The sequence below is a fragment of the Cervus elaphus genome, chromosome 14, assembly GCF_910594005.1.
Source record: "Cervus elaphus chromosome 14, mCerEla1.1, whole genome shotgun sequence".
NCBI lineage: Eukaryota > Metazoa > Chordata > Mammalia > Artiodactyla > Cervidae > Cervus > Cervus elaphus.
In genome coordinates this window covers 81,200,338-81,228,159 of record NC_057828.1, presented here as the reverse complement: position 1 = coordinate 81,228,159, position 27,822 = coordinate 81,200,338, and the positions used below count along the sequence as shown (strand labels likewise).

At 60.8% G+C, this 27,822-nt stretch overlaps 1 protein-coding gene across 2 annotated transcripts; it reads right to left on the bottom strand.

Annotated features, from left to right (window-relative positions):
• Positions 1-1,076: 1,076 nt before the first annotated feature.
• LMOD1 (leiomodin 1) lies at positions 1,077-27,822 on the bottom strand. Of its 2 annotated transcripts, none has more exons than XM_043923154.1 (3): positions 27,373-27,822; positions 2,345-3,778; positions 1,077-1,804 (listed from the first exon to the last, which is right to left on the bottom strand). In XM_043923154.1, the coding sequence occupies exons 1-3, from the start codon at positions 27,631-27,633 to the stop codon at positions 1,778-1,780; spliced, it is 1,722 nt and encodes a 573-aa protein (XP_043779089.1). In that variant the 5' UTR covers positions 27,634-27,822; the 3' UTR covers positions 1,077-1,777. The 2 variants fall into 2 exon arrangements, with proteins under 2 accessions (XP_043779089.1, XP_043779090.1); XM_043923155.1 differs by lacking the exon at positions 27,373-27,822 and adding an exon at positions 13,458-13,682.

The following is a 27,822-nucleotide window of genomic DNA, read 5'->3' as shown; positions in this document are numbered from 1 at the left end:
CTACCCTCAACCCAGCTGATCCTAGGGCGGCCCCCGCCGCCACCCCGGCCTTCCCGCGGGGTGGGCCGCGCCAGCTGCAGCCGCCCGCCCTCCGTCGCGAGCCGCGCGAGGCCGGGCCGCGTCTCCGCCAGGGGGCGCCGCGCCGCCGCCCGAGGAGGGGGACGTCAACTGCCTGCGAGGGGGAGGGGTAGGAACGGGGGAGGGTGACGTCATCGCCCTGCGGGGGGAGGGGACGGGGCGGGGAGGATGACGTCATCGACCTGCGGGGGCCGCAGGGGTAGGGGGACGTGGGGGAGGGTACGTGATGGGGACGTCATCCGCCTGAGGGGGCCGGGGGAGGAGCGGGGAGGGGCACGTGAGGGGGACGTCATCGGCCTGCGGGGGGCGTGGAAGGGGCGGGGGATGACGTAGGCGGGAGAGCAGGCGGAGGGCGGGGCCTAGCCCCACCCCCAGGCACAGCGTGAGGGGTCGTCCCCTCGGAAGCGTCGCGCCCTGAAGCCGCGGCCCCGCGGGGGCTCGAGGCCCTGGGCGCGGCGCGGGGCAGTGTGGTCGGGTGGGAGTCCAACTCCGGCCCTGCCGTGTCCGCCGTCGGTCCACCTCACGGACAGGGGGGCGGGGACCGCGTGCAGGCGTCGCCTCAGAACCCCTGACTGGGCTCCTGGGGTCAGGCGCGTGGTGGACGCGAGGAACTGGGCCCCGGGCCCGGCACGGCTCCAAAGCGGAGAGACGCCTTTGGCGTCAGGGCAGTGGGAGGCGGGCCCGGGGGCACACCCTCTGGGCACTGCCCCGCGGTCACTTCACCCTCGGTCCTCCTGACCGGGGCTGCTCGAGGCGCCGGCCCCCAGCCCGCACCGAGGGGCGCGGAGTGGCGCGGACCGCTCGCCTCATGTGGCCATCGAGGTCCTGGCTCTGTCGCCCGCCTCGGTGCTGCACCCAGGGACCCCGGGCAGCACCCCCTGACTGAGTCCGGCCCCTGCGAGGAGCTCCTGTGTGGCCGGCTGGGCAGGGCCGGGAGCCTGCGTTTCCGGAGCAGGGGTGAGCGTCAGGACCCTGGGGACAGCACCCAGGCGGGCACGGCCACTCAGAGCTGAAGGCTCGTATATATTATAAAATCTCACGGAGGACAGATCGGCTATCTGTACAGCAGCAGGTGAATGTGAGGGAACCTCTGCTTTGGCATCCAGCCTTCAGGTCCAGCGGCTGTCTGTTCTCTCTTCCCCGCCGCAGCCCAACCCCCACCAGGCCAGGCCCCTCAAGTCCTCTGCTTAGCAGGGAGGGGTTTGGGGTGTCCGCAGCCCCTCCGCCCTCTCCCCCGGGCCCTTGGCCCTCCAGTCTAACAGCCTTGCCCCACACAGGGAGCCACCAGCCCAGCGGCCTTGCCCCCAGGGCTCCTCAGAGGCCTGAATCCTGGCCCTGGGGGCAGTGGACCCACAGGTAGCATAACCCCTCAGGGACCCCCTTCGCGGCTCCTAGGCCTTTGGCAGCTGGCCGGGCACTCAGGCTCCAGGGGTGCCGTCTTCTCTGTCACGTGCTAGTAGGACTCTTCTCGTCCAGAACCGCCAGTTCCAGGAATGAGACAGTGGTGGAGAGCGTCAGAGACAAAAAAGAAGTGAGGGGAGAAGGTACCCTTCGTGGAGTGGCCGCGGCCTCCAGTCCCCCAGAGTAGGGCAGGGATGTCCAGAGCAGGGCAGCTGGCGTGGCGGGCGGGGGTCCGTGCGGCCCTGGGAAGCGGGGCCTGGGCAGGCGTGGCGTGGCGGGTGGCGCCTGCAGCCCGGTCCTACTGCAGCAGCTTGGGTACCTCCACCTGTCGGGGCAGAGCAGACGGCTTAGAGGAGGGGGCCTGGGGGGCCCTGGAATGCCTCGCCCTCCTCTCCTCCTGGGCTCTCAAACAGAGGAGCTGCGGGCAGAGGAGGCCCTTTCCCTTTTCTGTAAAAACTTGATGCCATTCAGTGACTGGGGGGGACAGTCAAGGTTGCACTGTGTCTCAGGAGGGACCTGGTCGGGAGAGGCGGGGTCAGCCTGGTGAAAGACCCCGACTCTGCCACCCGGCGAGGCTGAGCTTTGAGAAGCCGGCTCTCCGGGGAGGGACTGACCTTTGGGGTAACCTGACCCCTAGGGCCTGACTGGTTCTAAGAGGGGATTAGGAAAACAAAGGCCGTGTGGGCCTGGGGAACGGGGCGGGAGGTGGGGGGCGGACTTGGAGGAAGGGTCTGAAGGTGCTGCTTCTCTTCCGGGAGAAACAGGGAGAATGGCTAGAGGAAGCTCCTGTGAGGATGGACAGACGCCGTGGAGGGGGTGCAGGCCCACCCCTCAGCCTGGCCCCACGGCCGGGCCCAGTGCCCACCTTCTTGAGCTGCTTGAGGTTGCTAGAGCGGATGGCCGCCAGCAGCTGGTCCCGGGAGTTCTTCTCCTGGGCGGGGAGGGCCTTGTCGCCCATCTTCCGCTGGGTGGCCGGGGACAGTGAGTTCCTCAGGTTCTCCATGACGAGCGGGGGCGCCAGGGGCGGCGGCGGTGGGGGGGGTGCGGCCAGGGCACCCCCTTTGCCCGGCGAGTTCTTAGGAGCGGCCTTGGGGGGTGGCTGCAGGGAGGGCCTGGGGGAGCCCCGGGCGGGGGACCGGGCCTGGGGCACCTCCAGCAGCGCCTTCCCCGCCTGGGCCTCCTGTGCCTGCCGCTGCTCCTGCAGCCGTTTCTGCCGCTGCCGGTCCATGTTTCGGCTGAGCAGGTTGGTGACGGTCATGCGAGGCCCGGCCAGCTCAAAGTGGTAGCCCAGCTTGAGCAGCGTGGTGTTCTCCTTGAGCAGCTTGGCCATCTCCATCTCGGTCTTGCCGCCACAGATATGGCGCTGATTGTGGAAGCGGAGCTCGGTCAGGGAGCTGTTCTGCAGCAGGGCCCGGAAGATGGCCAGGATGCCTTTGCTGGTGATGTGGTTGGAGTCCAGGTTCAGGCTGGTGATGGTCTTGTTGGCCTTGAGCATGATGGCGATGGCAAAGGCCACGTGGTCATCTGCCCGCGTGTTGGCCAGGGCGAAGACCTTGACAGCCGTGTTGAACTCCAGCGCTTCAGCGAAGCGCACCAGGATCTCGGTGGTGATGCAGTCCGAGTTGTTGACGTTCACTTCCGTCACCTCCGGGTCGTTACTCTTCACCCTCTCCAGGGGCTCGTCGAAGATGCTGGGGGCCGCCTCCTCCTCGGCCTTGGCGGGCCCGTCGGCAGGCTTCGTGGGGGCACCAGGGGCGGGTTTCTCTGCTGCTGGGGTCTTGCTGTCTTCTCGGGGGGCCTTTGCCTCGCGGGGCTCCTCCTTCTTGGCCTTCTCGTCCTCCGACCTGGCGACCCTGTCCCCGCGTGCCCCCTTCAGCTCCTGGGCCTCCACCCGGGCATCCTCACCCGTCCGTGGCCCCTTGGCCTTCTCGGGTGCCACCGTCTTGCTCGCCGCCTCGGGCTGCTCGCCCTTCTTACCCTTGTCTCTGCTCACACTCCTCTGCTTCTCCTCATCCTTCCGGGGGGCGGCCGGCCCCTCCTTCCCGGCCTCCTTCTTGTCCACCACAGCCCTGACCCGGCCCTTCTCCAGGCCCCTGATGAGCTTCTCCTCCTTGGGCCTCTCTGCACTCCTGCCATCAGCTTCGTCCTTGTCCCTGAAGACACTTTTCTTCACGCCACCCTTCTTGGGCTCCTTCCCCAGGTCTGAGTCCTGTCTGGGGCCCAGGGGCTTCTTGCCAGCATCTCTGCCCTTGTCTTCTCCCTTTTTTGCATCTGTCTTGGTCTCCACTTGCTTGCCCTCCTAAGAATGCAGAAAAGAAAAATAAACATGAGGAGCTGGCTTCAGAGAGAGAGGAAGGAGCCCAGGGACAGCGTGGGGACCACTCAGACGGTCTCCACTGACAGCGCTGTGTGGGGCTGGGGTCGCGTGCGGAGCCCCCGCTGACATCGCACTCAGAACGCCAGCTACTGAGGCCCCGGAGGGAACCCTGGGGTCCGCAGCCCTCCTCCCCAGACCTCAGGCCCAGAGCCACCCTCTCTGTCTCGGGCAGCTGGGACAGGGGACCTGCTCGGCCTCGCTGGAACCTGAGGCAAAGGGGAACATCCCCAAGGCTGCTGCTATCTTTCCTTGAGATTTTACATTTTTGTCTGTCTTGGGGTTTTTTTTGCACGACATTTGATTTTTTACAGTACTCATTCACACATCGGTTGTCTTGATCTCTGGGTTTATAGGCACCCTTGCTTCCTGTGCTCTGGGCAGGAGCCCCGGGGCCTTGCCCGGCTCCCAGGAGGTCAAGTGAGTCTCAAGTCCTGGGGTTTTACAGCCAAGACCTTTCCAAAGGAAAATATGGTTGGAGAGAGCAACAAAGGCCTAATCACACTTTATTTTCTCACTTAGGAATATTTACAGATCCTGCCTACCATCCTCATCTCACGGAAATAAGAAGCCATCAATAAAGAAGCATGTATTTTCGAGCACCTCTCTTCCTTTTGAGTCAAGGCATGGTCGCCACCCCTCCTGTCTCAGCCCTAGAAGGCGCTCTGCAGGGTCGCCCGGCTCTGGGCACTAGAGAGAGGGGAGGGGGGCTCTGCACCCCATAGTCCCCACGTGTCCCCAGCAGTGTGGCCAACCCGGGCCTGGGGGCAGGAGGAGCGAAGGGGTGCATTCTAAGACCCTGTTTCCCAGGTCCTGTTTTTGTTTGTTTTCCGTTTGAGACATATATTTTATTGTTTAGAAGTTTCCACCAGAGATATCGTGAAGCTCCTTCATCAGAAGATGCCTGCAGGAATCCAGAGTGGAAAACAGGGACAGCCAGTCCGTCCATAGGGCTCAAGGGGACAGCCCCCCCAGGTAGAGCCCAGCACCCCTCACGCTGACCCAGACAAGCTACAGAAAAACCACAAGTGTGGATTCAAAGTGTGACCTCAAACGACAAACCACCTACCTGGCAGCGCCCAAGACAACAGAATCCACAGAAAATCAAATCTGTCATGACCAGCATCCTACCTGAAGGAAGCTAACCTCCTGAACCAGCTGCCTTATGAAGAGAAAGTGAAGTCGCTCAGTCCTGTCTGACTCTTTGTGACTCCATGGACTATAGCCCACCAGTCTCCTCCGACCATGGGATTTTCCAGGCAAGAGTACTGGAGTGGGTTGCCATTTCCTTCTCCAAGGGACCTTATTAAGTTTTTACTTAATTATTTTAAAAGCAAACCAAGTGCATATGGCATCTTAAAAAAAAAAAAATTGTGTAGACGTCGCAAAGTTTTCAGGGATTGGTTATTTATAATCTGAAGACTGTGGCCTGACGGTAACAATATGGGATGTTCCTTTATATCACATATATGTGACTTTTTGAGAAGCCCACATTATTTCCCTTCTTTTCCCAGTAAGCACTTCGCTAAGGACCACCACTGTCTGTGAGGAGCCTGGGATCCACTGGGTCCTGCTGAGATGGGCGGCGTTGGGGGGCTGCTGCGCTGAGCTGGAGGCTGGGGCATGAAGTCAACACCTTATTCTGAGAGCCATGGGAGCAGCTAGTTGCCGAGGACGAATTATTAGGTTTACTGTTCAAGTGTGATCAACTCCAGAGCAGCTGGCAGCCTGGATGCCCCATGCCCTTAGCAGGGGGATGACGGCCTGACTGCTGGGAGGTGTGCTGTCTCTAGGAGCGGCTGAGGGGCCAGAAGCCCACCACGGCCTTCTGAGCCTCCCCACCCCACCACGCCCCCGGGGGGAACTGGAGTGCTGCTCAGTCCTTTGGAAACAGTGTGTGCTTGGGCTGAGAGTGCAGCCCTTGGGGACTGGCCTGGGGTGTATTTAGCAGCCGACATCCTTGGCTCCTCTGCAGGGCACCGGGCCTGGTGAGCCACGGCCTTGGAATGCAACCTCCCTCCTGCCCCGTAGGCCTGGGTCACCGCACGGCCCGACCCCCCCACCCCCCCACTCACTCTTGGGCTCCCAGAACCAGGTGACCCTTTAGAGCAGCTTCAGCCTGGGCAGGACGGGTGTGACTGTGCCTTGATTCAAAAAGGGGGAGAGAAGCTTGCAAATACAAGGCGGGTGAGGGGCCTGGTGTGTATGTAGGGGGTGTCTGCGGTCAGCCCTTGTAGGACGCTCAGACCACCCACCTACAGGTGGCCAGGTAGCCCCTCTGCCCCCAGGTTCAGAGTGGCTCCATCACGGATGCTGTCCACTCGAAGAGCTGGGCTGAGGCTGGGCCCGGGGCCCTTGGCCCCAGACGGAGGTGAGGCCCCCAGATGGGCAGCCTTGCTGCCCGCTACCCCCAGAGTTCCCACGGTGCTCACAGGCCTCGCCTAGGGGGACCTGGGGATCCAGAGAGATAACTTGGCTGGCTTCACCCCGTGTTTGGGAGAACCCAGGCTACAGCCTGTCTCACTTGTGGCCCGCCCCCAATTCGATGTAACTTCTGACCTTTCCCAGGGGGTGGGGGGCAAAGCCCCACATCCCCCTGCTGGCAGGGGTGAGCCTGCCTCCTGGTGCCCACGCCCGCCCCCAGCACGTTCTGGCCCTCCCTCTCCCCTCTCTCTGTCTTCACGGGCTCCCCCACACCTCGTGGGCTGGGACCTGCTGCGTGTCTGCTCCAGAGGGGGTGCGCCAGCCCTTTAAAAAGAACCTAATGAAAAACAGGCGAGGGGGGGGCAGTGGGTGTTGATTAATCATCATTTCCTCCAAACAGTCAGGAATGAGTGGGGCTGGGGCTGAGGACGCAGATGCTGCCTTAAAAGGAGAAGTGGCCCGCGCCCTGCAGGCCTGGTTTCTGGGCAGCAGCTCCTCCCTGCTTATCTGAGGAGAAGCCAGCCCAGAGCTGGGGGTGCTTCCTGCTGTGCTTCTGCCCCTGGCCCCTCCACTGGGAGGGCTGGGCGGGGGGACAAGACCTCCATGGGTGAAGGTCCGCAGGCCTCTGGAAGAGGCTAGGCAGTGACGCTTTCGGGTCGAGGGAAGCCACGGGGGTGGTTTGGGACTTCCTCGTGGAGACAGGGGAGTGGAAAGGATGACCTTGGAAAAACTGTTGAGGACCTGTGATGCGTGGCAGAGACCTGTGGTGGGTCAGGGTCAGAAGCAGCTCCTGGGTCCCAAGTCCCTCAGGCCTTTGCTCTGTGCCTTCGCTTGGCCAGGATCCGGCGACAGGTCTCTGGCAGAAGGGACGCAGTGTCTGTCCCCCACCTCAGGCCCCTCCTGCCCTGTTTCCCGGACGTCTTGTCTGGTTGGCCAGGGAGAGTCTTTCCCCCTTGCGCTGCCAAAGCAGGAGACAGAGGGAGCCTGTCTGTCAGGAAGTCCCTAAAAGTGAAAACCCCAGAGGGCAAAGGCCAAGCCCTCCTCTGCCCCACGTCCGCACTCGCTCAGGCCTGTCCACCCACCTATGCCCTGCAAGCCCAGGTCCCCTCTGTCCTTCCTGTGACCTGTCACCTGCGGAGGAGGGATCCTGGCCTGAGGCACCTGCAGGAGGTGTCTGCAGGCCCCCAGAGGGAGGAGAGCCCAGGGAACATCTCCAAAGCGGGTAGGGGGTGCAGGGGTGCAGGACCAGCTCTGCTGTCTAGGAGGGGGCACGGCCGCAAGGGTCGGGTGACCTCTGCTCCTGCCTCACAGCAAGACCCAGCGATGCTGCCCAGACTGTCTGTGTCCCCAGGGCTGCCAGGGGCCTGAGGGTCTGTGTCAGGAGCATCCTAACTGGGGGCAGGGACTTGACTGCCCGCTCTCTGTTCCCAGCCTCCGCCGAAGTCCTGGGGGTACTGACAGCCTCGGGGTGGGGCAGGGCCCCTTAGACATCTGCCTTTCCCCCCAACCCAGGCCTGGGCTGCTTCCGGCTCCTCCTGGGTCAGGCTCCACCTCCTTGGGAAAGCAGCCCCGGGGCCTTCCTGCTCCGTGCTCAAACCCCCTAGCTCTCCCTCCTGTCCTGAGGACCCCCGACGTCAGTCCCTGCAGCTGTCAGGGCTGTCTGTCTACACAGGAGGGCAGGACGGCGTTGGGGGGGGCGGTGGAGCTGGCCACGGGCTGGGGGCCCTGTCAGTCCCCGGGTGGGCAGCTCCCTTAGGGGGCAGACGTGACGACAGGATTGGGGATCACAGGGCCAGGACTCGTGGGGACCTGGGGCACTCACCCGCTCCAGCCCCCTTGCTTTCCACAGGCACAGGAGCCTGGGTTCTCCCGAAGTTCAGTTCCGGGGGAGTCCACGAGTTCCGGGAGTGCCTTGGGGGAAGCTCCTCGGGGTGCTCCTGGGGCTGCGAGTCAAGGGGCGGCAGTGCCCATGTCCCTGGGGGTCTGTGGGCAGGAGCCTTGAGGGAGGCCGAGGCCAGCTCGTCAGACCGAACTGTGGCTGTGCCACAGCTGAGCTTCCCGGAGAAAACCGCAGGCCTGAGGGCCGTGGGGAAGACTCTGCCTGGTGCACAGGCAGCGTTCGCCAGCTTTGCAGGAAACCGGACCCAGCTTGGAGCTCGGGGACCCCAGGAAGGAGGGCGCTCTACTCAGAAGCATAATTGGGGCACCCAGGGCTTGTACGCATGCTCAGCTACAGCCCGTAACTGGCAGCTGGCTGGCCCCCGCAAGCGGGGTGGGGAGTGGGGTTTCCATCCTTGGCTGGGCTCTGGGACCTGCACTGTGGGGGCGCGGCGCCTTTTCTCGCTGTCTGAGGCCCGGACGCTCCACGTTCCCAGCTCCCGGCACGAGGCCACACGGAGTCAGGGCCTGTCGGGAGGGCGGCCAGGGGCATCGTCCCCTAGAAGTCCATGTGGACCTAGGGGAGGGCTGGGGCCCAGCCTGCAGCACCACCCGTGGGCTTGCCCTGGAGCGCGCGCCTCAGAGGAGAGCCTCTGCCAGGGCATCCTGGAGCCTGGCAGGCTCTGAGCCCAGGGACTGCGGGCGAGGGGTTCAGAAGGGCCGCCCTGGAGAGGTTGGGCTGCATCGGGGCCGCCTGGGGACAGCCTGGCTGGGGATGGGGGGCCCCCAGCATCCTGCCAGTGGGGACCTCGGTCATTCCCAGCCTCGGTCACGTCTGTAGAGGGCATTGTCCCCCCACCCCCACTCTCTGAACCCTCAGCCAGGGAGCGTCCGACACCCACTGTGCAGACGGCGGCCACCCCTGCCCCAGCGCAGCTCTGCCCCCGATGGAGGCCGGGCCTCCAGCCCTGGGGTTTGAACCTCTTCCCCTCCACCCAGCGTCCTGCTTCCCAAACTCTGCCCTGAGGCCTTGACGCTAGCCTTCCGTCCAGTTACTCCTGAGCACTCTGTCCATCCGTCTGTCCAGGTGGGCAGAGTGAGCTGGACTCCAGGCTCAGCAGGACACTTGGGGGCCTCACCTGGGATGACCTCCCCGAGGGTCTCGGGCTGCGCTGTCCCCACGAGCCTGTGTCTTCCCGAACGACTGTCGCGTCACCATAGAGCCTCAGAGATAAACACAGAGCACTCACCACTTCTGGACAGAGTGTGCACAGGGTAAGCAGACTCCGGGGGTTGGTGCTAACATTTTCCAGGTTCTGCAGATGGCGTGTTGGAGGAGGGGAGTGAGGAGGTCTGGCGGTCAAGCTCAGATCTCCTGGCCTCTTCGCCACCCTCCCTGGTGTGGCCAAAGCACTGGACGCACCTGGCGTTGGTCCCCTGGGCTCCCAAGATTAGGACACACGGAGGGTCAGTTCTGTGCTGGGCGCCAGGCTCAGCCCGGGGTGTGGGGATGGCAGGGTGGGAGTCCCCCAAGGAGCTGAGGGGTGGGGTCGCGCGGGGAGCAGTCGCATCCCTGGTCCCCCTGGATTCCTTGTCTAGACTGGGGGGGTGCCCACGGCTTCGTCTAAACTGGGGGGGGGTGCCCATGGCCTCGTCTAAACTGGGGGGTGCCCACGGCCTCTGCTAGACTGGGGGGGGTGCCCACGGCCTCTGCTAGACTGGGGGTGCCCACGGCCTCTGCCTAGGTAGGTTGGCAAGAAGGGGAAGCAGCCCGGTGGGAACGAAGGTTGGAAGCCGTTGGGCTTCCTGTTCAACTGCTGCAGGAGTGGGTTTGAGCCCTGATCTCCACCTCCCGTGTAAGTTTTCCCACACGGCGGGGTGCTGAGACAGAAACGCCGAGGGCCCGTGTGCGTAAGGAGGGCCGAGCACGGGACGACTGGGGCTGGGTGGTTGGTTCTGAGGACCCTGACCCGCCTTCCCAGCCACGCCCCCCCCGCAGCCCAGAACCGCTGAGGCCACGGGTCTGACGTGTGGGCAGAGTGAGGCGGGCTGCTGGGCGAGAACGCGGGGGGCCCGCCATCCTATGGAAAGATGGACAGCTGGGGGACCGCTGCATTCCTCACGGCCTCCCCTGAGCAGGCCCAGCCCAGCAGAAGCCCAGAGGCCCTAGGTCAGCTAGGCCCCAGCCTCCAGAATGTTCGGAGCTGGTGGGCAGTGGGAGCCGGGAGGCAGACAGGCCTGCAGCTCAGAGCTGCTGCCAGGACGGCCAGGACAGCCGTGAAAGAGACTAAACAGAAGGAGCCGCCCCAGGCCCAGTGGGAGGCTGGAGGCCGGGCTGCTGACAGCCACCTTACTCTGTTTGACATTTGATTCTCCGCTTTCACTGCTTTGTCCCAAAGGCAGGGCAGCGGGGAGAGGCCGAGTGTGCCCTTCCAAACCAGAGACCTGTGAACCTCAGGACCGGACCCCTCGGCCGGGCGCCCACCGGCTGGCTTCCCGCTGCCTTCCCGGCGGCTCCCCTCTGGGCTGGAGTCACCCGTCCACGGACCCAGTTCTCACCCCATCATCGCCGAGGAAGGTTCGTGGGCAAGAGTGAGGCGGAGGTCCTTCCAAACGGACAGTTCACCTGCCTGACCGGGACCCTCCAAGAGCCCGAACCCAGAATTTCTTCCTCTTGGATCTGCAGCCAGAAGTGGCATTGCTGGACCAAAGCCAGGTCCTGCCTTGACTGCCTAACCCCCGAGCCCCCGAACCCCTCGTGCGCCTCTGGTCCAGGCTCCTGTCGCCTTCACCAGGGTCGTTGCAGACACTCCCAAGGGCCTGCCCTCCCCCAGGTCCGTTCCCACCACAGCCTCGGGCCTCTCTGATCCTAGGCCTGCCGGCCCCCGTGGGAGAAACCGTGACCCCCCGCCCGCTGCCTGCCCGCCGCCAGCACAGAGGGGACGGAGCTGGGCCTCTGCAGAGCCGCTCCCCCTGCTCAGAGGCTCCTGCTCTTCTTTGCTGATAATCTCTCACCCCAACCCCAACCACGAAGGGTCTCAGTGCAGCCCTTGAGTCCCGCCGGGTTTATCTGGTGTGTGTTAGGGACTGGCCGTCTAACACTTTCCTAAACGAACAGATAAGGTCTGAATTACTTTTGTGATCAGGAAAAAAACAAAAGTTGTTCCACACACACAAGAAATGGCCTTTAAATATTTCCGTTTCCAAGACTTCCCCAGTGGTCCATTGGTTGAGGTTCTGCTCTCCCAATGCAGGGGACCTGGGTTCGATCCCTGACTGGGGAACTAGAACCCACTTGCCAAAACTAAGACCCAGTGCAGTCAAATAAATAAATATTTCAGTTTCATAGAAAAAAAAAAAAAGCCAAGATGCCTTAGGCCAGGGGTGGAGGGTGGGTGGGGACAGAGGTGGCCGGTGACCCCACATCACACAGCCTGGCCGCACTGTGCCGGGACCCTCCGTGGAGCCCAACCCTTGCCTGGCCCAGCTCCAGCGATTAGGAAGTCAGTGATAAATATTGGGCCTCCCAGAAGGGCTGGAGGGGTGTGGGCACCTCCTTTTAGGTCAGTGTAAACAGTTTGTTTTTACTTCCCTGGATGGTGGGATGTTGTAGACCTGGGATCCAGGGCACCATCTACACCATCTAGCCTGTGGCCAGGCCAGCTCTGCGTCTAATTTGCCCTGTGAGTGGAAGGCGGAGGAGAGCAGCTTCTCCTGGAAAAGGGGCGGCCTGGCCCCCACACGGAGCACCCCACCAGACTCTACCCCTTGGCTGCCCAGCATCCTCAGGGCCAGCACTCCATGAGAGAGAGATGGCCGGGAGACCTTCCCGGGGCAACTTTGGGGCCTGACCCCCTGCTAGGAGCTCAGAGAGCCTCAAAGAAGGGAGGGGCTGTCTGCTGTCACTGGGCGCTTCCCTGAAGGGGAGTGGGCTCCGGTCAGCAGGGGCCACGGCTGCAATGGGCCGGCCCTGGGAAGGACTCCCCCCAGGGTGGTTCGGAGCCTCTTCCTGGGCAGAAGCAAGGGTCTGGCCACGGCTCCTCGGCCCTGAAGGCCAGGCCTGGTGTCTCTGTGGTCCTCAGGGACCTGAGTCTCTGGCCAACCGGTCTGGTGACTCATGGCGAGAAGCTTGTAGCAAACCCTTTTTTGGAGAAACTGGGGAAGCACTTCTAGAAACAAACAAGTGGCTTTGCCCTCTGCCCTCCGTGGGCCCCGCAGTCCCACGTCCACCCTCGGCAGGCTGAAGCTGCGAGTCCGGAACGCGCTGGTGAGGGCCACTTAGTTTTTCAGTTTATTGGTTTAGTTGTGGCACACGGGAGCCTCTCTATTCATCACGCAGGGGAGGGGGCCAGGAGGAGCCTCCCAGAGACCCCCCTGCAGAGGCTCAACTAGGACAGGAAGCAGGCGAGGACGCTCCCGTGGGACGGTTCGACGGGGCACAGCGCACCCGGGGGTTTGCACCTGGAGAGGCTGAGCCAGGAACCGCGCCCTGGGGCCAAGTCACTGCAGACCCCAGACTGCACGCGTAGGCCTCACAAGGCGGGTGACAGAAAGGCGCACATTTACACAAGGAGGGGCCATTCGGCCTGTGTGCAGGGAGACAGTTCTGTGCGACGTGACCTGGGCTGAGGCTGAGCAGTGCCCACAAGGAGGCTAATTCTATGCCCACTCGGCACAGTGGACGAGTTTTGGTCAAGTGGGAACTGGTCCCAGGATTTCCAGCTCGGTTGGCTGGAGAGATGGTGACGCTTTAAACCATCTGAAGAAGGATGGAGTGGGGGGCTGGGACACCTAGGGGTGGGATGGGGGGCTGGAGGACGTGGGATGATCGCTTCCTGGTCCAGGACGACCCAGCATGACCTGTAAGGTGGATGGCTCAGGAGAGAGACCTGGACTTGAGAGGCAGATCTGAGGGTGGTGGGTGTGGGAGCAACAGCGAAGCCACAAGAATAAGGGGGCGACTCTGGAGAAGGAGCGTCAGGAAGAGGGCAGGGATTCGAGTGCAGGCCACCTTGTCTCCCGAAATAAACCTGTGTTCTCTGAGGTCAGCAAAGCCACTGAGGAGCGCTTCACCCCAGATAGGATGGCTGTGGGAAAAGTCAGCTCACTAAGTGAGGTGGTGGAGAAGCCAGACTCCTCATGCCCAGCTGGAGGGATGTCAGCGCAGTGCTCTGGAAAGCCAGCCTGCAGTCACCAAACAGCTGAGCACAGAGTTACCCTTCCACCCAGCAATCCCAGCCCTAGGTGACGCACAGCCACAGTCCATGCAAACCTCTCACACGGAACACACACAGATGCTCACCACGGCAGCGCTGCTCACAGCAGGACAAAGCAGAACCAGCACACACATCCCTCCACTGCTGCTGGATAAACTCAGGGTGCCGTCTCCATACAAGCTGAGACTGCTCAGCTGTGAGACCAATAAAGTGCCACGTCCAACACCGGTGAACCCGGAAAGCTCGGTAAGTAGAAGGAGCCGGACCCCCGAGACCATGTGTGTGCGTCTCCATCACCGGGACCGTCAGGACAGGCAGAGCCACAGAGACTGGGAGGGTTGCCGGGATCTGGGGGCAGGAAGCTGGGGAGGAGCTGCGGTGGGTGCGGGGTTTATTCTGGGGCCGACGAAAATATCCTGGAATTAGGGAATGGAATCGGTGGCACAGATTAGTGATTTAGTTAGAAAAAAACACTGAATTGCACACTTTAAAGGCTGAATTTTATGGTATGTGAATTATCACAATAAAAATTTAAAGATAATTAGAAGAGCTCTTCCTCTTAAAACAATGATAGAAGGGTTATACTGAACAAAATCTTATTTTACATACTGTTTATCTCCTCTTGCTTTCATTTCTAAAGGATAAAGACTAGATAAAGGACTGAAAATATGAAACGAGCCTATGTGCCTGGGACCATTCTTGAAAATACTATATTAGACCAGCCCCATCACCCACTCCAATATTCTTGCCTGGAAAATCCCACAGCATGGGGTCACAGAAGAGTCGGACACGACTTTGTGACTAAACAACAAAAAATCCATTGCACACATAAGGGAGCTTACACCAGCAACGTTAAATGGTCTAGTAGCCACATTTAAAAGAGTAAAAAGATACAAGTGAAATGAACCTTAATACTGTGTGTGCTGAGGTTTCAATGTCCCTGAATTAGAAAGGGCAGAGTCACTAACCTTGCAGATCGAAATTTCTGAGCATTGACTAAACAACCTTGAATCAATCCTATTCTTCCATTTCCCAGAACACGCACAAGTGTGCACACACACATGTGCACACACACACGTGCACATACACCCAGCCCATGTCAGATTCCTCTCTGTGAATATATGCCCTGGGGACACACACAGGAAGGGGTGATGACAAGATTTTCTAATAAATCCTGTGTTTTAAAAGTATCAATTAAAAAAAATGTTTTGAACCCATCCCAAAATGATTTCTACCTGTGATCGTTATAAGATCCCTAATGAGACACCTTATAGTCTCTTCCCCACTGAGTCCTAGGAGTTTGGTAACTGTCACCCCCCGCCCCGCCTGCGGGGACAGGTCCCACGCGGAGCAGGGCCGGTCCAAAGTGACTGCACCTGCTTGGTGTGGGTGGTCCCCTCCCTCCCCTCCTTCCCATCTGTGACGAGCACCAAAGCCCTAAGTACCAAGGGCTTGTGTGACTCCTAAAGACCCTCAGTGACCCGGCAGCACGGGAGGGGCAGGTGGAGCCACAGCTAGGGGACCTTGGGGATGGGTGGGAGCTGGCGGAGCTCTGGATCTGTGTCAAGAAGGAGCCCGCCCGAGACCCCCGAGGGCGAGGTGGCCAGGCCAGCGGGTCCAGATGCACCCCCTGCCCCGGAGGGCACACTGCCTGCACCCCGCTCGAGGGGAGGCCCCGAATGGAGGCCAAGAGGCTTCCTTCTGCTGACGTGAAGTCAGGAGGAAACGCTGGAGATGCTCCCCGTCGCAGCTGGGTGACCTCCTTGGCCCTGGCTCCTGTGTCTGACAAGCAGGCTAAACCCTGCCTATCCCGTCTACACTGCAAGACTGATTCGATGGGACTCAGACAGTGTGTGGGTGAGCCCGTGGGGGGCGGCTGGGGCTGGTGGGTGGGCGTCCCGGGACATCCCAGAGCTTGCCTGCAGCTGCGGGGCCAGGACCCCGTCCTCTGCTCCTCTGAGGTGGGAACTGGTGCCTGGGCTTTGGGGCCTTGGGGGCCCTTGGGTTCTCAGAAGCAGGAGGGTGCCCAGGGGGCCCCTTTGACATCTCCCCACGCTCGCAGTTTCCCAGGCTGGAACCTCATCCTCTCTGTCAGTAGGAACAATTTTCTGCTCCCACGACCGAGAGAAGCCGCACGCCTGCCCCATCACAGCGCAGAGATGACCCGGTCCTGGGGCGGATGGCTGCCACCCGGCAGGACCTCGATCCTCTAGCTGGCAGCTCGGGTGAGCCTCTCATCTCCTATCCTGGGGCGAGCATCAGCCCCGGCGTCTCCCGCGTCCAGGCTGTTTTTCCTCCCCTTCCCGAGTCTGTCTCGCTCATCTATTCACAGGGCTCAGCTGGGAACAGTGTGTGAACAGTTCTGTTTATCCTGGGGTTTGGCTCCGTGTCTCTGGGGACAGATGCCAAAGGCCAAGGGAAGGAGCCCATGTCTAGGATCTGCTTGGGGACTTGGAAAGTGAGTTTATTGGAAACCATGGAAATGTCCAAATATAGGCAAATGGCTCAGCCCAGCTGTACAACGGAGGGGAATGGCCCTGAAAGTGATGTTCAGGAAGGACTTTCAGTGATGTGGGAAAGTGATGACTACCAAGTGATAAGCAAATAGTAATCACATCAAGCAGGAGACCACGTGTGTGAGTATGTGTGTTTGTGCATGAAGTGACCTCAGCGACAAAAGAAAACATGTGCACACACCTGCACGCCCAAGACGTGACCACAGCTGCCTCGCTGAGCTAGTGAGGCAAGAATCACGGGTTGTTTCCTCTCTTTCCCCTATGTTTTGATATCGTCTATAATAAGCCTTATGACACCACAATTATAAATTAACCTTTTAAAGAAATGATACAAGTGAACTTACCTAGGAAACAGAAACAGACTCACAGACTCAGAAAAGGAACTTCGGGTATCTGGGGTGGGGGATGGTGGGGGGGGTACTTAGGGAGTTGGGGTGGACGTGGACACACTGCTGGGTTTAAAATGGATAACCGACAAGCACGGCTGCCTATGCAGCGCACAGGGAGCTCTGTCTGATGTGTTGTGGCAACCTGGTTGGGAGGGGAGTTTGGGGGAGAACGGGTACGTGTACACGCATGGCTGAGTCCCTTTGCTGCCCATCTGAACCTATCACAACATTGTAAATCAGCTATACCCCAATACAAAATAAAAGGTTTAAGATAAACTATTCTTTGAAGAAACAGCACCTCCAGTGACAGGGGTAGGGAGTAAAACACAAAGCCTCCCCCTCCCCTAACTTGCAGGAACCCTGACCACTAAGACACCGGTGTCCTCGGCATTTGGGTCATTAGTGGACACTGTCCTGGTGGTTCGGCAATAGTGTACATTATTTCTAAATAATACACGGGACAGGGCGCAGAAGTGGGAGTCCTCTACCATTGGAGTAGGGCAGATGATCCATCTTGGGGACATTTGGTACAAGCAAAACAGCTCACCCCTTGTGGGGCAAAGAGTAAAGGTCAAGGCAAAAGGGTCAGCCCATGTCCGTGGGGATTGCAAGAGAATACACTAAGGTGTCCAGTGTATGCAGTGAATTAGTTTCTTTCCTCCATGTTTCGAACGGGACCAGCTATTTAGCATCTTTGGGAGAACTGAGGAAATAGTCATGTGATTAATTTTCTGCAAGGCTTGGTCCTCCTGCAGAGCCCTGGAGGGAAAAGCTGATCCTCATCTCTAATGGCCTGCTCCCTGCTCGCTCCAGCCTCACCGTCTGGCTTCAAGAGGTACGGCGTGCCTGACAGGGTCAGAACCAGCATGTCAGAACCGGCACGTCTGGACCCCGGCCTCTCCGCGGGTGGGCCTGCAAGGCCACGAGCAAGGCCGCACTTGGCCCAAGGGGAGGCCTGCCTGAAGCCACTTCTCCACAGGAGCCCCTCCTTCTCTGGGTCTAGAGGCAAAACTGCCAGGTCCTGCAGACATTTCAGGGCGAGCCAGTGACGGGTGCCGATGGCGCAGCTGCCTGAACGTGGGGCTGGTCACTAATCCCTTTAGTGTGTCTCGGGGGCCCCGAGATCAGAGGAGGACTCAGTGGGTCTGGCTAAAAATGCAGCCTGTGACCTCGGGTCCCTGGGGGGCCGGTAAGAGACGATCCAGGGAAGGAAAGAAGGGAAGTTAAAACTGAGTCCCTGAGGCTCACTCTGTCCAGAACAAACTGAGGGGACAGAGGGCTGGGCCTCTCCGGGCGCAGGGGCCCCGGGGTGTAAACTCGTGGATGACTCTATGGGTTGTTACAAGAACTGGAAAAAAGGGATCACGCCAAGTCTCTCTCCATTTGAGGCTTTGGACACAAAGTCATGTTTTCCAATAGTCTCCAAAGAGCAGAGATGAATTGATAATTTCTGCAAGTCCCGTCAAGCAGGGTGAGAAGGGCACTCTCACCTCTCCTCAGTCCCCTCGGCCTGCGGGTGTGTGCTGGTGTCTGCGGGCGTGTGCGGGTGTGTGCGGAGCCGACCCTGCACACAGAGTCGGGAGGGATGGGGGGTGGGGGGCAGGGTGGGCGACGGGGCCGGGAGGCCAGGGCATCAGGGTTCTGTTGCCAGAAGAACTGGGGGCATGGCAGAGGGTGAGGCAGCCCCCTGCTCAGCAGAGCACAGGGCAGGGGGAGGCAGGCTCCAGGGTGGTGATGATTAATTTATTCTTGGACCAGTTGAACTTGAGACACTTGAGGAGTCTAGGAGGCAAGTGAACCATCTGGACTCAGAATAGAGAACTGGGCCAGCGGGCGGGCAGGCCGGCCCAGGGGCTGCGGTGAACCCGCGGCCGGGCGGAGGGCAGGGCTCTGCACGCAGTGGCGTCTGGACCCCAGGGAAGGTGGGCGGGCACAGCTGGAGAGGAAAGGAAGCCAGAGGGCTGGTCTGAGCACCGAGGGGCGAGGTGGAGTCGGGGCAGAGGAAGCGCGGACCAGACCGACCAGCCAACGTGCCCAGGAGGGTGGCCGGGGTGGGAAGCAGGGTGCTGGGTCCTGTGGGGGCGGGGGGCGGGGAGAGAGCAGAGACAGAGACACACGCAGGGAGAGACAGAGCGAGAAGCAGGCCTGGAGAGAAGACAGGCGTGTGGGGAGCAGGGCGCTGGAGGAGCTGGCGGCTGGCCTGCCTTTCCCGGGTGAGATGGGAGGCGGGAGCCCTCACGCCCTCGGAAGCCGACGGGTCTGAAGGAAGCAGAAGAGGAACGTGAAGCTTCTCTCACCCGAAGGCTTCTGGTTTCTTGGGACCCCGGGGTCTGGGGGGTGAGGAGCGCCGGGGTGGGAGGGCCCCCAGAGGGAGGCTGACTCTGGAAGAAGCGACGAGGTGCAGAGGGGGCTCGGGGGCCTGGCTGAGGCCATGCGCCACCCACAGTGGCCCTGACACACCCTGACACACCCTGACACAGCCATCGTGTGGTTCTCTCCGGTCTGAAGAGAGCTGGGCAGGTGGGCCAGAGGGTGAGTCTCGTCCAGGCAGGTGATGGAAAGCAGGGACCAAGCGTGAGCAGTGAGGCTGATGCTGAGATTGACTAAGACAGAAGCTAAATGGGGAAGGAGGTGAAGCTGAAGGGTCTGAACGCGGAGGGTCTGCCTGCCTTGGATGAAGGAGGCCTCCTTCTCCGGGAGAGTCCAGGGATGGAGAGACCGACCCCAGGGGCCTCCGTGCAGCTCTGCATCTGAGCAGAGGGCCTGGCCGGGTGGTGTCCCCGGACGCGAAGGCATCCGGCTGCCCTCAAAGATGGGCTCCAGGGGAGGTGACAGCCAGGGCCATCGCTTGACTAAATGCCCACTGTCCACAGATCACTAGGTGAGACCCTCTGCAAACTTTTCTGTCCCATCCTCAGAGACTCCAGACTAGGTAGGGGCATCTCCGTTCACAGGAAAGAGACGGAAACTTCCTTATGCATTTGTGTTCCAGCAGTTCCACTTGTAGGCTTGTCTCCAACAGAAATGAAATCATAGGTGCACTCAAAAATGCACAAAAGTGTTCATAACAGCATGGTCTGTAATACCATCCAAGTGGAAACAATCCATGTGTCCGTCAGCTGTTAAATGATAAGTAAATTATGGTATATTCTTACAAGGAGATATAGCAGTGACGGTAAAAAAAAAAAAAAAACAACAAAGCTGCATGGCTGAATCTCACAAATGTAAAGATGGGTGACAGGACACACTCTACAATTTAAAAATATGATTCGAAATGGGCAGAATCATCGGGGGGCAGGGAGGAGGCCTGGGGTAAGGGTGCTGCCAACACTGGCTCTTGTTCACTTTGTGAGAATCGGGAAAGTCTATACTCATGTTTTGTACACTTCTGTATTTTATATTTCAATACAAACATGCTAGAAAAAAACCCATTCTTGTCCATAAGATATAGACAAGACGCTGAAGAATAAAAGGAGGAAAGAAAGTGAAGCTGTCTGAGGCTCAGAGCTCCCCCGAGGTTGCGCACTAGTGACCCTCCAGCAGGGAGGGAGCCTGGACCTGGCCCACCGCCAGCTGTCCGGAGGGGTGCCCCCCACTGGGCACGGTGGCCTGGGGACAGGGACCAATGCCCTGGAGATAGTCTGCTGGGCCTGGGGGCAGCTCTGGCAGCTGTTGCTGCTGGCGCTCACAGGCCGGGTTTCACGTTGGGGGCGTTTCGTGTTTTCCTAGCACACCAGGAAGCACTGAGCACTTCTCTTGGGACCTCTGACCACAGCCTCACAGCTCCTGCCCATCAGTCGCCCCCTGCTCGGCTCTCCCATGTCCCCCAGAGCGGCACGGGCACCAGCCACACACGAGAGGCCGAGCCCCCTCAGTGTGGGAGGTGACCCCCCTGCAGTACGTAGGTGCCTGAGGGTCTCCCCCACTACTGACCCTCCTCACAGCACAGAACATGCTGTAACAGCCCATCTTTTAAAGAAGTACTCCCGGGATCCATGTTGACCTCTGACTGCCGCCCATTTCTTCACTTCCTTTCGGAAGGAAGCTTCTCCGGGTCCTGTCTGCAGGCCTCCCCTCTCCCCTGTGTCCTCCTCAAGTCCACTCTTTATTTATTTATTTTTTTTTTAAGATTTTTTTTGGATGTGGACCATTTTTAAAGTGTTCATTGAATTTGTGTCAATAGTGCTTCGATTGTGTATGCTCTGCTTTTTTGGTCCAGAGCCATGTGTGACCTGGCTCCCTGACCAGGAATGGAGCCCACACCCCTCTGCATTAGATGGCGAAGTCATAACCCTGGGCCGCCAGGGAGGCCCCCAGTCATGCCCGCACATGCATCTTGTCCGGGTCCTGGTGGCTCCTGTCTTCCCAGTGATCACAGCGGCTCTCGCTCTCAGCTTACTGCCTCTCTCAGCTGGAAGGGAAGCAGCGGGTGCTCCCGCCCCAAGCCCAGGAGCCCATTTCCCTCCCCAGGCTCCTCCAGTGCCCCTCTTCCTCCTTGAGCACCTGAGACGTTGGTGAGTAAGAGAGTCCCTGCCGGAGGGCCAGGGTCCTTGGTCCACACTTGCTCCCTCAGAGCCTCTTCCAGGCTCAGGAGTTTTGGCATCACCTCAACCTTTTGGGCTCCCAGGCTCCAGCTCAGACTTGTACCTGACAACCCAGCACTCCCCGTGGGGTCTGCTGAGCTCCTCGAGCACCCTTCACCTCAAATCCCACCTCATGTCAGTAAACAGCACCAGATGTACCCCTGGCTCAGACCAGACTAGCCTCCCCCACTCCTCTCTGGACCCCAAAAGGTCAATCAGTCCTGGCTGTGCTACCTGAAGAACATTTCCTATATCTGAGCACTTCTCCCCAAACCATCCTTGAGCTCTTGCGAGACCCTTCAGCTCCAATCTTGTCCTCCTGCCGTTGGTGCAGCTGGCAGAACAATGGATGCTTCTAAAAACGGAGATCAGATCACATCTCTCCCCTGCTCAAAACCCTCCAACACCATCCAACCCACTGGGAGCACCCCAGGCTGCTCTGTGATGCCCTGCATCACCTGAACCTCCAGCATCACCTGACCCACCTCCATTACCTGAACCTCCTGCGTCACCTGAACCTCCAGCATCGCCTGAACATCCTGCATCACCTGAACCTCCTGCCTCACCTGACCCTCCAGCATCACCTGAACCTCCTGCATCGCCTGAACCTCCTGCCTCACCTGACCCTCCAGCACCGCCTGAACATCCTGCATCACCTGAACCTCCTGCCTCACCTGACCCTCCAGCACCACCTGAACCTCCTGCATCGCCTGAACCTCCTGCCTCACCTGACCCTCCAGCATCACCTGACCCTCCAGCACCACCTGAACCTCCGGCATCGCCTGAACCTCCTGCATCACCTGAACCTCCTGCATCGCCTGGCCCTCCAGCATCACCTGAACCTCCTTCATCACCTGACCCTCCAGCACCACCTGAACCTCCTGCATCGCCTGATCCTCCTGCCTCACCTGACCCTCCAGCATCATCTGAACCTCCTGCATCGCCTGATCCTCCTGCATCACCTGAACCTCCTGCATCGACTGGCCCTCCAGCATCACCTGAACCTCCTGCATCGCCTGAACCTCCTGCTCTGCCTGAGCCCCTCCGCACCTCACCTGAATCCAGCCTACTCCCAGTCTCACCCCTGCCCTAGCCCAGGGCTCCCGCACTCCAGTCACAGGCCTGGCTGGCCTCTGATGGCTATACCTGCTCCTGCTGCAGGCCTTGTGTTTGCCCTGCCCTCTGGATAGTCTGTGGCTGACCCTTCAGTCCACCCTAGGCCTGCTTGCTTGTCACCTCTGGGCGATGTCTTCCCTGATGCCTGGCTGGAATCGCCCCCACCAAGAAGGTTGGTCCTATACTCTTTCCTAAAACTAGGTTATTCTTTACAACAAACAGATGTTACCTGTGCTGTGTGTAGATGCTGTGAATGGTCTGTACAAGCACTGTCTGTCTCAGCCACTAGAACATGACCTCAGGACCATGGCCCCTTGTCTTCCTCACTACTCTGTCCCAGCATTTAGACAGTGCCTGCTAGGAACTCACTCGGTCGCTGGAGAGTTAATGATGTAGTGGAATCCGCCTGCCTCCTTAGAAACGCAAACACAGTCCGAGAACCCTGCCTATAGGGACTGGAGGGAGGGTGGAGCCCCCGGCCCCAGCCCCAAGCCTGCCGCGTGCCTTCTGTGCACGGTGATGGGCATGACTTCCGTCTCGTGGATGAGCATCCTGTGCTCAGAGAGCGAAGGGTAGGTCTGAGTCTGGGCCCAGCTGCCTCTGGAGACCCTGCCCTGACGTCCAGCTTGCCACCCTCTGTGTCAGGATGGTCCTCCTTTCAGGGCAGGAGGGGTCCTGCTGGCCCCGTGCGGGATGCGGAAGACAGGCTGAGGACATGACAGGCGGAGGACCCCCCTGGGGGATGGGGGTGGGAGGGGGACAGGGGGGTGTGGGCAGGAGGCCGTCCGATTCCTAGTTGTTTGTGACCAGCATCCTGAAAACCAGTGGGTCTTTTTTGCAGGGACCCCAGAGACAAGGAGGGCTCACAGCCAAAACCTCCCTCATCTCCCCTGCCCCACTCGCATCCAGCCCTGGGACTTGGCCCTTGAGCATAAGATAATTAGGCAGAGGCTCAAGAAACCAGGCCACAGGGTGGGAGTGGGGGCAGGAAGTAATGAAACACTCCGTTCTCACTGGTCTCCCGGACACTGTCCCTCAGCCCCTCACTGGCCCCAGCAGGGTGTTTTTTGACCTCATGAGAGATTGAGAAAAAGTTGATCTGGCGCAAACCCAGGCTTAAAATCTGCAGTATTGGGGGGGAGGGGAAGTCTCTGTGCCACGTCCAGCACCCATCACAGTCCCTCCAAGGTCACAGTCCCCTCCAAGGTCATCTGACGGGTAATACTGTTGACTCAGGGAGCCACACCAATGAGGCCTTTGGTCCAGGAAGTCCTGAGCACTGCCTAAGGGGACCAGCTGAGCTCCCCAGCTGGTCAGGGGCTGGAGCAGAGTCCCACCTAGACCGCTCGGGCTCCAGACACCAGGGCGCCCCCCACCCCAGTCAGTCCCAGGGGGACAGACTCTGAATCCAGACCCCTTCTTCCTTTACCATCTACACCAGGAGCGGTCTGGTAAACAAGCTCAGAATGATCTGGAAAGGCTATTCCTGTTTATCCAGCTTGGCAGGCGTTGAATATCAACTACCCCCCCCCCCCCGCCCCCTCCACCGAGCTATGCTTTGGTGCTCCCCTGCTGCTGTGAGTGCAGCGGCCTGGACCCCATCTTCCAAGCACCCGGGCCCAGCTAAGCTGTGGTCTGACACAGACATTCCAGCCTCCTGGGGGGGCACAGACGGTGGGTGTGGGCTCTGCTCCCGCCCTGGGGACCCTGAGCCCCCTCCTGCCCGATGCTGGTAGCAACCTCCTGTTGGTCAGTGGGACGCTCACCTAGCCCTGCCCATCTGCGCCCCCAGCACTGCTGGGCTTCAGCGTCCAGATCTCCTTGGTCCTGCCCCCCTCCTCTCTATCCCTGGACCTAGCTGAACCCCTGCTGAGGAGGCCACCAGCCCCCGGGGGCAGCCGAAGGCTGCAAGCAGGAGCTTCGCGTGCTCAAAATTCACTAAGCTGAATGTTCTATATAGACAGAAGAAACTACATAATACACGAGTGAGAACAGTGATTAACAGTGATTAAAACAAACGCACACGGATCCCACCACCTAGTTTAAGAAATGGCCAAAAAAAAAAAGGAAATGGCCAGTGGCTTTTTCTCAGCCTGGACAGGCGGAGGCAGCTCTCGCCCAGGGTGGGACCTGGACTCGCCTGGTGCCCGCCGGCACCTCCCATCACCTCTCTGCCCCTCTGCCTGGCCTCCGGGGCTATTTTGGTTGTGTACCCATCGGGGTTAATCTCCTTAAGCAAGGAGCCGTGCTGCCCAGGGCTCCGGCAAAGGGCAGCCTGAGGGCTGGTGCCGCCCTGCTCCTCCACATCCCCCCGCGGGGGTACCACGGATGCTGGGGGGGCTGAGTCTGGAGGTGGGGGGCTGTGGGGGCTGTGGGGGCAGTGACCAAGGGAGCTCGGAGGCTTGGGTGCAGTGGCTCGCGGGGGGCCTCCGGTTGGTTCTGGAGTTTACCCCGGGGGGGAACCCACCGAGGCCTCCTCCAGGCCAGCTGAGCTGCCCGCTCCTGGCTGAGCGCAGGTGCTAATCCCGGCCCTGCCACGTGGGGGGGCGGGGGGCAGGCAGGAGGTCCCCTCCCCCTTGGGAAGGAAAGAGAGCACGCAGCTGACCGGCGGGATCCGGTTCCCGAAACCTGAGCTGGGACTAGGGTTTCACTGAACACTTGGCTATACACCTGCCGGCTGCCTCCCACCTGGGCGGGAGGACAGGGCAACACCCCCACCCTGGCTTTAGGGGAGGGGGGCCCACTGACCCCTGCTCTCCAGACAGAGCTAGCCTGTCCTTCAGACCCACAGGAGCTGCACAAGACGGCAGACTCAGCAACAAAGCGGCCGGAGGACAGCATGGGCTGGGATCTGGTGGGCACACGTGGAGTTGGAGCACTGAGATCAGACGAGGGGCTGGACCCTGCCGCGGGCGGGGGAAATCAGGGAATACTCCCTGGAGGCAGCGGCGCCTGAGACCCAAGGACACATGACAGCTGACCTGGAGGAAGCAGGCGGTGTGGGAGAAGCAGAGCAAAGTCTCTGCCACCGCCTAGACCCACCCCGCACAATGGCCAGCGTGCGGAACTCGGGGGCCCTGTCCCAGGAAGAGCTGGAGCTCAGGATGCAGGCTGGGCCCGCCTTCTGCTCTTGGTCTCTGTCTATTAAAAAAAAAAAAGAACGGCCAACATTCTACTACAGAAATCTCAACACACCCACAGAAGCAGAGAGGTGAGCACGACGGTCACCCGCAGTCACCACCAGCTCCCGCACGCACACCTGTCCACCAGCGGACACTCTGCCCGGTCCCCTCGCCACAGGACTTGAAACAAGTTCCCTGATCCTAGCAGGTTTTTTCCCGTAGGTATTTTGTGTTCCCATCTGGAAGACAAGCATCCTTTAACAAGTATGCCCACGCCCTCAACACTGTCATCAGGTCAGTTGCAGTCGGCACCTTACTCTCTCCTCCAGAGGCACCCCCAGCCCCGCCCCACCTGCCGGTCACCGGTCCCCTGACCCTCTGGCTGGCTCCCCGGCTCCCAGGCCCCTTGACCCGGGAGGCTGACCAGGTCAGAGCCACCGGTTACCGCGCATCCACGGCCCCCCAGCTCGCTAAGTGCTCTGCGTGCCTCAGTCCCTCTGGCTTAACACCGGCCCAGGAGCAGGACCAGCTGGTCATGCTGGCCCCTACGGCAGGGATGAGGAGACCGAGGCAGGTCCCAGTGAGGGACGCTGGTCCTCAGACCGGGTATTTCAAAGCCGCGTTCATACCAGGCTCCTGTTTGGCTAAGGGTGCTGACCAAGCCGTGTCCCAGGTTCCTGCCCATACTCCCACCCCCGGGAGCCTGGCCTGGAGAAGGCGCTGGGGGCCTGAGGGCCTCTCCCCAAGGGAAACGACCCAGGGCACCTCCCCCAACCAGGCCCCACCACGTCCCCTGACTCGGGCTCTGCCTGCGAGACGGGTATCCACCTGGTGCCAACGGCCAGCCACGGGGCGGCTCCCACTGGAGGAACGTCCAGGTGCGTGGGAGCCCTTCCCGGTTCTGCAGCCTGAACGCCTTGCTTCGGATCAGGACTGTTTTGTGCTGCTGGGGATCTTTGCAGCTGTGGGCTCAGAGCTCGGGGCCTGGGAGCAAGGGGCCCAGCAGGGCCTTGACAGCAGCGCCAGTGCCGGGGGCACCTCACTTCCCTCCTGTGGGTCCTGACAGCCCCAGAGGCACAGCCTCTGCAGCATGTCCCCCTCCCCTCTCCCCCCGCTGCCTCTCCCTTCGGGGTTTTAGCATTTACCAGCACCACAGAGCCGGGCCTGGACCTTGCCCCAGGATAAGAAGCTCCTGGCTCCCCTCAGTCTCCCTGACTTTAAACTGAGGTATAATTGCCCTAAGATGCTATTGCTTTGCTAGTTCCCGGTGCCCAGCATATGATTTGATATTAATGCACAATACAGAACAGCTCCCGCCCTCCCAGTGTCTTGGCGAAGCTTTGCGCTCAGGCCAGGGGGCAGGCAGGGCAGAGACGGGGCCCCCGCTCCCCACCCTCAGGGGGCCACGCGTGCCCCACCGCGGGCTCCATGGCTGCTGTCCCAACTGGGCAGGCCCCTCAGCACACAGCGCACGAAGCAGTGGCCAGTGGTCGCTGAGCAGGAGGGCCGCGCACGGTGGGACGGTCTCCCACCAAACACTCCTGACCCGGATGAAGTCGCCCTCCGGCAAGGCCAGGCTATTTCGTCCCAAGAAAGCCCCCCTGTGATCATAAGCAGAGACCCAGGAAAGCAGAACGCCGCTCTGCAGAAGCTGACCCGAAGCGGTGGACGTGCTCAACAATGACCCCTGCCCTCTTCTGTCCCCTCCCGGCAGCTGAACACCCAGAGTCTGGGAAACAGCTCATCCTGCAGCCAAGCGGCCTGACCCCCTAAAGGGGGGCTGCTCCCTCCAGATGCCCGTCCAGAAAGCACACACTCCACGCCCCTGGGACTGAGATGGAAGCTGTGGGTGGAGGCGCAGAGCTTGCCCTAGGGTGCCCAGCTGACCCGTCACCTCACATGGTCCACAGGCCGCGAGGCGGCCAGGGGGCTGGAACGTGAGCCTTGGTCCACCAAGAGGGGCTGGCAGGAGACTGTCCAGGGTGGGAGGAATGGGAGGAAAAAGCCAGGTGTGCAGGGCCAGGAGAAGGCAACTGACAGCGCCCACCCAAGGGTGCCTCCGCTCCCAGGCGGCTCGCAGCCGCGCGTGATACGTGGTGCTGGTCCCAACACACCCGGCCTCCGCTCTACGAGACAGCGAAGGGGGGTGCAGGGGATGACAGTGCCCTGCCAACAGGAACTCTGCTTCTGAGGAAAGCACGTTCCCATCGCGGCATCGCGGCCCCTCCCCGCCCCTCCCCCCCCCCCAACTCCCCCCCATTCCCTCCCCACTCACATCCACGGACGCCTCCCTCTGGATGAGCTTCTTGGTCTCCTTTTCACAGAAGTTGAGCATGGCCTCCCGGTTGTATGTGCCCGTGGACGGCTTCTCGGTCTGGTTCCTCTGGCGCAGGCCCAGGGGGACGCTCCCATCAGGGTCCACCACGTCCAGCTCCTTCTCCAGCTCCTCCATCTCCTCGGGGGACAGGGTGGACAGCAGGCTGTCGATGTCGGGGTCTTCGCTCACCTGCCGGCGATACTTGGCTACCTTGGACATCTTGGCGAAGTGGGCCGCCGCTCTTGTGGGGCTGCAGGGTCTGGGTGGCTGGGACGGGCGTGCCGGTGTGGATGCAGCAGACCCCTGCTGGTCCGGGCGGCGGCTCCCCCGCCCTGCCTGCGCAGGTGCCCAAGTGTGGTCTGGGAGCTGCAGCCTCCGGAGCCCAGGGCTAGTGGACCCGGGCTGGTC

Excerpts from the sequence above, each read along its gene's own strand:
- LMOD1 (XM_043923154.1), bottom strand. The coding sequence starts at position 27,633 with ATGTCCAAGGTAGCCAAGTATCGCCGGCAGGTGAGCGAAGACCCCGAC. Across the intron at positions 3,779-27,372 it reads AGAGGGAGGCGTCCGTGGAT|GAGGGCAAGCAAGTGGAGAC; the intron begins GTGAGTGGGGAG and ends CTGCATTCTTAG. Across the intron at positions 1,805-2,344 it reads ACCTCAAGCAGCTCAAGAAG|GTGGAGGTACCCAAGCTGCT; the intron begins GTGGGCACTGGG and ends CTGCCCCGACAG.